The sequence below is a fragment of the Orcinus orca genome, chromosome 1 (assembly GCF_937001465.1).
Source record: "Orcinus orca chromosome 1, mOrcOrc1.1, whole genome shotgun sequence".
Classification (NCBI taxonomy): Eukaryota; Metazoa; Chordata; class Mammalia; order Artiodactyla; family Delphinidae; genus Orcinus; species Orcinus orca.
In genome coordinates this window covers 190,737,926-190,748,877 of record NC_064559.1, presented here as the reverse complement: position 1 = coordinate 190,748,877, position 10,952 = coordinate 190,737,926, and the positions used below count along the sequence as shown (strand labels likewise).

General features: G+C 45.8%; 1 protein-coding gene across 1 annotated transcript; it reads left to right on the top strand.

Annotated features, from left to right (window-relative positions):
• The first annotated feature begins 863 nt into the window (after positions 1-863).
• On the top strand, positions 864-2,944 carry ATP5IF1 (ATP synthase inhibitory factor subunit 1). The gene is made up of 3 exons (XM_004266592.4): positions 864-1,020; positions 1,115-1,206; positions 2,673-2,944. Exons 1-3 carry the CDS (start codon positions 934-936, stop codon positions 2,815-2,817), a joined length of 324 nt encoding a protein of 107 aa, XP_004266640.1. The 5' UTR covers positions 864-933; the 3' UTR covers positions 2,818-2,944.
• Positions 2,945-10,952: the final 8,008 nt, after the last annotated feature.

Sequence of the window (10,952 nt, the reverse complement as noted above, 5' to 3'; positions counted from 1 at the left end):
GACACCTCCAATCTAAGTAAACTCTTCTTTAAACCGAGGTTAAATACACGTGACATACAATTAACCATTTTAAAGTGAACAATTCAGTGGCCTTTAGTACATTCACAGTGTTGTGCAACCATCACCTCTATCTAGTTACAGAACAGTTGCATGGCCCCAAAAGGATACCCGGCACCTAATCAACATTTCGTACGCATATTTCCCAACCCCTGGCAACAACCAATCTGTGTATTGTCCTTATGGACTTACTTACTCTGGACATTTCATATAAATGCAGTCATACAACATGTGACCTTTTGTGTCTGGCTTCATTCGCTTAACAATGTTTTCCAGGTTCATTCAAGGCATAGCATACATCATTATTTCATTATTTTTTTATGGCTTAATAGTATTCCATCACATGTGTATAACACAGTTTGTTTGTTCATTCGTCAGCTGATGGACATTTGGGTTGTTTCCATCTTTTGGCTACTGTGAATTGGTGCTGCTATGAACATGTGTTGAGTACCAGTTTTCTATTTGAGGGGTACAATTTCCTAGAAAGGAATTTGGTAATTCTATATTTAACCTTTTGAGCAACTGCCAAGCTGTTTTCCACAGCGGCTGAACAATTTTACATTCCTACCAGCGATGTAGGAGGTTTACAATTTCTTGACTTCTGCCCCTCTGTTCTAGCTTTTCTATCTCCTCCATTATTTTTCTCCAGTCCTTTGACCCTGGAGCCCTTGCTAGGGGTTGGCTAAGAATAGGCCCGCCTCTAGGCCAGGATTCGCTGCAAACTACAGGAACCCCGCCTCTACCTCTCGTGATTCGCTACTCCCAGGTTCATCCCGCCTCTCCAGCGAAACGATTGGCGGCCTGGCCTGCAGCGCCGTTAGCTCCTGCGAAGAAGCTTGCACCTCCGGTCACTGGAGGGGTGCTGCACTGACAGCAATGGCAGCCACGGCATTGGCGGCGCGGACGCGGTTCGGCGTGTGGAGCGTCTGGGCCATGCAGGGCCGGGGCTTCGGCTCGGAATCGGTACGCCGCCGGCGGTGCCTGTTGCCCCAGCCCTGAGCGCAGATCCCCTCTCTGCCGCCCTCACCTTTACCAATACCCCCGTCGCTTTCCGCAGGCAGACAATCTCGGCTCCACTGCGGGCGCGGTCCGGGACGCCGGTGGAGCCTTCGGAAAAAAAGAGCAGGCCGAAGAGGAGCGATACTTCCGGTGAGGCCCACGGGACCCCGAATCCAGCCCTATATCTCTCACGGCCTTCCAGTCCTTCAATTGTCAGTCGCCCCACCCATCCCTCCCTGGCGTCCTGGGGCGCCCCATCCCCCCAGTAGAACTCCCGGCCCCTGAACCCATTACACCCAACACTTGAGGACCCGACTCTCGCCACCTGTAGGGCGCTTCCCGTGCGCTGCCGAATCCCAAGGCCTCCACGCCCAAGCCGTTTCCACCTGCGGGTCTTCAGAACTCGCCAACCACCGCTCATCTGTTCCTGAATCTTTTACCATCCCCACCCGTGGAGTTTACCCCGCATCATGCCAAACGCCCCCCAAATTCCTCCCAGAGTGTCTAGATCCGACGGTTCCAATACATGCAGACCCCCTGAGCCTGACTCCCTCGGCCCTCACCCACCCATCACCCCAGGCCTCAGCTTTGCTAGCCCCGCGTGGATGGATTCCCTGACTCCTCAGACCCTCTCAGCCATTTCTAGACACCCCCCCGCCCACCTCTCCAACTGGCCTGAGCGAGTGGGTCGTAGAGCATGTAGCAGCTGCTCATGGCTGGAACCCCGTCCCCCACTCCTCGGAGACTTGGCCTGCTCCACCCAGCCCAGCTTTTAGGAGTATGGTGTGGACTGGGCCTACCTATCCTGTTTACCAACCTCGAGTTATCTTACAGTGACTTCTATCCACAGTGAGGAGCAGCGTGGAACTAATCTAGCTTCTGCTTCTCCTTGACCTATCTTTTCTCTTCCACCCTCTCTTGCTCACTTTTAAGAATTACCACCATAGCACCTGCCATACCAGAGAGACAAGGTGCAGCCCTTAGAGATCATCTAATTGGCCTCCTGCATTGTACAGTTATGGAAAACAGAGGCCCATATGTGGCCGAACCAACATTTGAATCACCCCTTCTTGAGACCTAAACTTGGACTGCCAAGTACTGCGAGAGACCGCTTCTTCCCCCCCCCCCTTCATTTTGGCCTTTACAGTGGGTCTTGCAGTTCTCAGGTAAAGAAAGCCCTAGATTAACTGGGATAGGACACATATATTTGTCCTTTAACTATGCCCCTTCGTATATCCCACCCCCACCTTTTGCTCTTTTTCCTCCCAAAAGGGATTCTGTTCTCTGGGTTGTTCCTCTAATAAGTCCCCCAGTTAGGGACTTAAGTCATACCTCTCTGGAGTTTTCTACTGAATCTGAAAGGAATCCATCATTAGCGGTGGAATTTCAGGCACTAGCACCAGGAAGATGGAATCATTTTGGTCATCTCCTAAAAATGATACACCTTAAGGTGGAGTATTCTTAATATGGGGCTTGAGAGGGTAGAAGAGGATGACCAGCCAGACTCCCATGGGATCGGGACTCCTGTTCTTTGCCTTAGGTATTTCAGATTATGCTTAGAGGTCTCTTTGGGGTGAAGGATTGGGATTAAACCAAGAGCCACTATGTCCTTGTAGAGCTCGTGCTAAAGAACAGCTGGCAGCCTTGAAGAAACACCATGAAAATGAGATCTCTCATCACATGAAGGAGATTGAGCACCTGCAGAAAGAAATTGAGCGGCACAAGCAGTCAATCAAGAAACTAAAACATGATGATGATTAAGTGCACACAGTTCCCTATAGCATGGCTACCTGTTATTGCCCACTTCTCTTAAACCAGACATAGTTCTGGTTTAATTAATATCTATCTGTGTGCTTCCAACAAATTATAATAAATTGTCATCAGTGAACTGTGTCTAATGCCTTCTATCTGAAGAGGGGTAGGGGGATACACTACTGAACCACTAAAATGAATCAGACAGGGTACCAGCAGTAGGGAACTTGGAGACAAAGCACAGTGTGATAAGTGCTGTGCAACATGGGGGGACCAATGTGACATGGAGAATGGAAAGGCCCCTTTCCCTGTCGGACACTAGTCAAGAGGTGTTCAGAGAAAGCTTCTTAAGGAATAAACCTCAATCCAAAGCGTAAGGTCAAGAGCAGCCTGGAAAACAGGAGTGATTGCTTAAAAAGGTGTAATTCAAGGCACCATCAATAATCACACCATTTTGCATTTATAAAATGGAGTAAACAGCTCTTCATATGAACTAGTTATCCTTGTTCTAATTATCCTTGCGTAGGTTGAAAAGGCTGGAATTAGAAATCATGTGTTGCCTTGGCATCCAGGTGTTTTGACTCCTAATCAAATCTGTTAACAGCACAGAATCAGAATTATTTCTTAGGCTATATTTTGCTTTGCCGAGTATGCTCTTGATTCAAATTAGACTTTAAGGCCTTGTTTAGCTAAATTATTATACAAACTACTTGTGTAATTCGTCCAGACAAAAAACAAAACAAAACTTCAAGTGACCTATGGGCCATTGGCAAGACATTTTCAATTCTCCAGTTCAGTAGATCATTTGCCCCAGAATTGTGACGAGTCTTTTGTTGTAAGACCCTATTACACAAAAGCCTTTAGGGCCACTGAGTGATAACAGCTTGGATAAGTCATTGACCCTGTCCTTGCAGACCAGAAACAATGGCTGTTTCCAAAACTTGTCCATGATGCTGCTGATGAAAAGTTTATTTATGGTACTCTTGAGGTATGAGTGCTGAGATTCTAGTGGCCAGCAACAAAATGACCTCAAAGATGAAGTGCAAGAAATGATTATATTAAGTCATAAACATTTTTTAAAATTTTAGAACACTACAAAATTTGAAAAGTTTAAAAATTGGTTGAGGAACAAGTAATATCTTCCATTTCACATTTTTGTGACCAAAGAAAGGCATACAAAATCTCTTAAGTTTGGCGATTCCCTGGCAGTCTAGTGGTTAGTACTCCCTGCTTTCACTGCCATGGGCCCAGGTTCGATCCCTGATGGGGGAACTAAGATCCCGCAAGCGACGTGGCCAAACACAAAACAAAACAACCTCTTAAGTTTGAAGATGACAGTGTTTTCATGACTTACAATCAGTAATTTCCTTATTGGGAATGATGTTCCTGAGTTGATTCCTCAATAGCAGTGTACCATCTGCTCTTGTCCTATATTTTAAATAAAAATCAGTCTAATGATGATTGAAGCAAAAAGTTGGAACTTTAACGTGAAAATGAGGAATCGTGAGTTTGAATTCTTAAAAAGGTTAAATGAATTTTTGGAGCAGCCTAATTTAAGACTACCTGAGCTTTATGGGACTTCCTGGTGGTCCAGTGGGTAAGACTCTGCACTCCCAGTGCAGGAGCCTGGGTTCAATCCTTGTTCGGGGAACACATCCCGTATGCATCCCGCAACTAAGAGTCCGCATGCCACAGCGAACATCCCGCATGCCGCAACTAAGACCCGGCAAAACCTAAGTAATTTTTTTTTTTTTTAAACTGGGACTTCCTGGTGGCACAGTGGTTAAGAATCTGCCTGCCAGTGCAGGGGACATGGGTCCAATCCCTGGTCCGGGAAGAGCCCACATGCCGCGGAGCAACTAAGCCCATGCACCACAACTACTGAGCCCGTGAGCAACAACTACGCTCATTAAATCTCATGATATTTCTGGTAAATAGGTTCATACCATTAGCTTAATTTTATAACCAAAGTAACAGAAGCAGGGAATAGTGAATAACTTTCTCAAGGTCACACAACCAGGTTTGTGCTGAGCAAGAACTTTACTTCAGAACTCCTGCTCCCACAGTCTTGAGTTGCAGTTCCAGTGTAGCGGTTCAGCTTCCTGTTAACTACCTCCTCACTGTGGGACAGGTTGGGGGTGGTGGGGCTTGCCTGGACAATTGGGGACGACCCTGGGTTGTTCCACTATTCTTGAATATGCATTGCTGCATATCCTATGTATTCCATTTTCAGATTTCTGAAACATATTCATTAAAAATTATATTTAGGGGACTTCCCTGGTGGCTCAGCGGTTAAGAATCCGCCTGCCGATGCAGGGGACACGGGTTCGATCCCTGGTCCGGGAAGATCCCACGTGCCGCACAGCAACTAAGCCCATGCACCACAACTACTGAGCCTGAGCTCTGGAGCCCATGAGCCACAACTGCTGAGCCTGCATGCCACAACCACTGAAGCCTGCTTGCCTAGAGCCTGTGCTTTGCAACAAGAGAAGCCACTGCAGTGAGAAGCCTGCGCACCGCAAGGAAGAGTAGCCCCCGTTCGCTGCAACTAGAGAAAGCCCGTGCGCAGCAACGGAGACCCAATGTAGCCAAAAATAAATTAATTAAAAAAAAAAAAAAGACTGAGTGACAGCATCCGAAGAAGCCTGGCATTGAGAGGGACCCTTGGTTCCTGGGGAGCTGACAATACTTCAGCCTTTCTATCTGGAGCCTGGAGGGAGCAATGGGGGAGGAGGAGGAAGTGTGGTAAGTTCTATGAATCTTCCCAGGGCTGAGTTGGCCATTTGTAAGCTGAATCAGTCACCGTTTCCTACTTCTTAGTCCTTCCTTCCTCCTTCCTTCTTTCCAGCCTCTCTCCCTCCTTTGCTCCTTTCCCTCTTCTTTTTAGGTGCAGTCCTTTATTAGAGCAGAAAACTCCTAAACCACTTGTATCCTACTTGCAGGAATTGGAAACACTGGAAAGGAACAAAAAGCTTCAGAGCAGGCAAAGGAACAAAGAAGTACAAGGAGATGTACGCCAACACTTCACATGTTGGTGCCACCCGACACAACCTCTCAGTTAGCAGATGCCACAGGTACCTCCTTGCTCATCAGTCTTTTTATTAACTTGAGGTAAAATTCACATAACATAAAATGAATCATTATCCAGTTAAAGTGTAAAATTCAGTGGCATTTAGTATATTCACAGTGTTGTGCAAACATTGCCTCTATTTAGTTTGAGACACTTTCATCACCCCAAAAGGAAATTCCATACCCATTAAGCTGTCACTCTCCATTTACCCCTCCACCCAGCCCCTGGCAACCGCTAGTCTGATTCCTGTTTCCATAGACTTGACTTGCCTGTTCTGAATGTCACATGCAAATAGAATCATACAATGTGTGACATTTTGTGTCTCGCTTCTTTCACTTAGAATAAGGTTTTCAAGGTTCATCCATGTAGCATGTTTTAGTACTTCACTCCATTTTTTATTTCTTTTATTTTTTTTTATTTTTTTACTGGTACGCGGGCCTCTCACTGTTGTGGCCTCTCCCCTTGCGGAGCACAGGCTCCGGACGCGCAGGCTCAGTGGCCATGGCTCACGGGCCCAGCCGCTCCGCGGCATGTGGGATCTTCCCAGACCGGGGCACGAACCCATGTCCCCTGCATCGGCAGGCGGACTCTCAACCACTGCGCCACAGGGAAGCCCCTTCACTCCATTTTTTAAATGGCAGAATAATATTCCATTGTATGGATATACCACACTTTTGACTATCCATTCATCAATTGATAGACATTTGGCTTGTTTCCACCTTTTGGCTGTCGTGAATAGTGCTGCTAAAAACATTCCTGTACGAGTATTTGTTTGGACACCTGTTTTCAATTCTTTTGGATACATATCTAGGAGTGAAATTGCTGGGTCATAGGGTAATTGTATGTTTAACTTAGTGAGGAACTGCCAAATTGTTTATCCACAGTGGTATTTTGCATCTCCACCAGCAATGTACAGAGTTCCAGTTTGTCCACATCCCTACTACCACTTGTTATACCTGACTTTTTGACTCTAGCTATCCTAGTGTGTGTAAAGTGGTAGCTCATCGGGCTTCCCTGGTGGTGCAGTGATTGAGAGTCCGCCTGCCGATGCAGGGGACACAGGTTCGTGCCCCGGTCTGGGAAGATCCCACATGCCGCGGAGCGGCTAGGCCTGTGAGCCATGGCCGCTGAGCCTGCGTGTCAGGACCCTGTGCTCCGCAACGGGAGAGGCTACAACAGTGAGAGGCCCACGTACAGCAAAAAAAAAAAAAAAAAAAAAAAAAAAGTGGTAGCTCATTGTGGTTTTGATTTGCATTTTCCTGATGACTAATGATATTGGCCAATAGGCTGTTTGTATATCTTCTTTGAATAAACACCCATTCAAGTCCTTTGCCTATTTTGAATTGGATTGTCTTCTTGTTCAGTTTCCAGAATTCTTTATTTATTTTTTATATAGATTTTACTTATTTATTTATTTATTGGCTGTGTTGGGTCTTCCATTGCTGTGCATGGGCTGTCTCTAGTTGCGGCGAGCGGGGGCTACTCTTCGTTGCGGTGCGAGGGCTTCTCATTGCAGTGGCTTCTCTTGTTGCAGAGCACAGGCTCTAGGCACGCAGCCTTCAGTAGTTGTGGCACACGGGCTTCAGTAGTTGTGGCTCACGGGCTCTAGAGCGCGGGCTCAGTAGTTGTGGCACACAGGCTTAGTTGAACCGTGGCACGTGGGATCTTCCTGGACCAAGGCTCAAACCCGTGTCCCCTGCATTGGCAGGCGGATTCTTAACCACTGCGCCACCAGGGAAGCCCCCAGAATTCCTTATATACTCTGGATACTAGATATATAATTCGCAAAAATTTTCTCCCATTCTGTGATTTTAGATGAGGTCCTGAGAGTGGGACCCTCATGACGGGATTAGTGCCTTTATAAGAAGAGACACCAGAGAGCTTGCTTGCTCACTCTCTGCCATCTGTGGACACAGGGAGAAGAGAGCCATTTGCAAGCCAGGAAGAGAGCTCTCCCCAGTACATGAACATGCTGGCACCTTATCTTGGACTTCCAGGCTCCAGAACTGTGACAAAATTAATTTCGGTTTTTTAAGCTACCCAGTCTATGATATTTTGTTATGGCAGCCCGGCCTAAGGAAGGCATCAATAACATTCACAGAAATAAACTTCTAAAAGTTTTTACAATTAGCATCAAGAGAAATGTATTTGTTCATAGCCTTTGACTCATGGATTTGCTTCTAGAAATTTAACCTGGGGAACTAATCAGGAATATAATGCAATATTTTGTATGTAAGAGTTTTATCTCATTTTGATATAAAGTAGTGAAAAATGTCCAGCAATAGGTATTAATGAACAAATTATATGACACATGAACATTCTGCAACCATTAAAAATTATGTTTAAGGGGAATTCCTTGGCAGTCCAGTGGCTAGGGCTTCGCACTTTCACTGCCATGGCCCGGGTTCAACTCCTGGTCAGGAAACAGATCCCACAAGCCCCACAAGGTGGTCAAAAAAAAAAAAGAAAGAAAGAAAGAAATGTTTGAGGACACTTATTTGAAAAGATATATGCACCTCTATGTTCATTGCAGCATTGTTTACAATAGCCAAGATATGGAAACAACCTCAGTGCCCGTCAATGGATGAATGGATAAAGATGTTGTATAAACATACAATGGAATACCATAAAAAAAGGAGAAAAAAAAAGGAGAAATCTTGTTACTTGCAACAACATGGGTGGACATTGAGGGCATTATGCTAAGTGAAATAAGTCAGATGGAGAAAGACAAGTACCATATTATTTCACTTCTATGTGGAATATTAAAAAACAGAAATAAATGAACAAACAAAACAAACACATAGAGAACAGATTGGTGGTTACCAGAGGGGAAGGAGGGTGGGGGAAGGGACAAATGGGTAAAGGGGGTCAACTGTATGGTGACAGATGGAAACTACACTTTTGGTGGTGAGCATGCTATGGTATATGCAGAAGTCAAATTATAATGTTGTATGCATGAAACATAATGTTATAAACCAATTTTACCTCAATTTAAAAAAAAAAGAGGACTTCCCTGGTGGTGCAGTGGTTGAGAATCCGCCTGCTAATGCAGGGGACACGGGTTCGAGACCTGGTCCAGGAAGATCCCACATGCCACAGAGCAACAAAGCCTGTGCGCCACAACTACTGAGCCTGTACTCTAGAGCCCGTGAGCCACAACTACTGAGCCCGCGTACCACAACTACTGAAGCCCGCGTGCCTAGAGCCAGTGCTCTGCAACAAGAGAAGCCACCACAATGAGAAGCCGGTGCACCGCAACGAAAAGTAGCCCCCACTCGCCGCAACTAAAGAAAGCCCGCGCGCAGCAACAAAGACCCAACAGCCAAAAATAAGTAAGTAAATAAATAAGTTTATTTTAAAAAATTACTAAAAACAACATGACCTATCAGTAAAATCACGTTATTATGAATTTTTTAAAAATTAAGGAATATTTAATATTTTGAAAATTATCACGAAATGTAGTAAGTGGAAAAAGCAGGCTACACAACCATACATAATTTATATACCGTAAATATAAGCATAGGTTAAAGAATAAATATATAATAGTAATATATTATATATAATAAATAAATATATGCAAAAAATAAAAGCCAATATGTTAACATTGATTCTCTCTTGGTAGTAGGATTAGAATTTCGAAGGGATTTCCCCCACCACCCCCCGCTCTTCAAAAGGATCTTTTTTTTTTAAGTTACAAACGTAATACATCTTGGCTTTTAAACAATTATTAAACAAGTGTAGTGTATGAAGTCTTATAATTTCTCTATTATCCCTTTATCTCAGAGGTAACTGGACCCTAAAAGTTTGTTGCAAACTGCACATCCTTCCAGACTTTTGTTGCCTCTGTGTAATCACGAACATATCTATGACATCATTCTAAATGTATCACTGTGCAACTTGGTTTTTTGTTTCTTTGTTTTAACCTAACATTAAATCCAGCACACCTGGGCTTCCCTGCTGGCACACTGGTTAAGAATCCGCCTGCCAGTGCAGGGGACACGGGTTAGTTCCCTGGTCCGGGAAGATCTCACATGCTGCAGAGCAAATAAGCCCGTGCGCCACAACTACTGAGCCTGCGCTCTAGAGCCCACAAGCCACAACTACTGAGCCTGCGTGCTGCAACTACTGAAGCCTGCGCCCCTAGAGCCCGTGCTCCTACAACAAGAGAAGCCATCGCAGTGAGAAGCCCGCGCACCGCAATGAAGAGTAGCCCCCGCTCGCCCGCCGCAACTAGAGAAAGCCCGCGTGCAGCAACGAAGACCCAACACAGCCCCAAAAAATAATTAATTAATTAAAGAAATAGAAAAAAAAAATTTTAAGCATATTTATAAAAAAATAAAATCCAGCACACCTTTTCATTTCACGTAGAGCACCTATTGAACACGTAGAGCACCTACAACAGAGCACGTAGAGCTGTCTCCTTCTGCTTCTTTGCCGCGTTATGTTCCACAAAAAAAAAAAAGGAGAGGTGGAGGAATATCATTTCGGGTTATTTGTTTGTGGTACGCGGGCCTCTCACTGTTGTAGCCTCTCCCGTTGCGGAGCACAGGCTCCGGACGCGCAGGCTCAGCGGCCATGGCCCACGGGCCCAGCCGCTCCGCGGCATGTGGGATCTTCCCAGACCGGGGCACGAACCCGTGTCCCCTGCATTGGCAGGCGGACTCTCAACCACTGCGCCACCAGGGAAGCGCTCGGGTTCTTTCTTTTGTTTCTTTATACTTTTCTGTATTTTCCAATTTTCTGCAATAATGTGTGTCACATAATTTGGAAGGGAAAAACATGAACTAAAACCAAAAGTTCATTAAAAGAAGAAAAGGAAAGAGGAAAAAAAGAAATGGAAAGCGAATGGGGTAGTCCGCGCCCCCTCCCACAGGGGCGGTATCGGGCGGAGGGAGGGGCGGGCCGCCGCAGTCCTTACCAATCAGAGCCCGGTTGATAAGCAGAGCAAGGAGAATTTGGAGACACCCCCCGCCCAGCAATCAGCCTGGGGGTTTAGCTTCCCTAACCAGCCTGGAAACCAGCCTGGGCCTAGCCTGAGTGCCGCTGCGGGCTGCTATTGGCTGCCAGATAACCC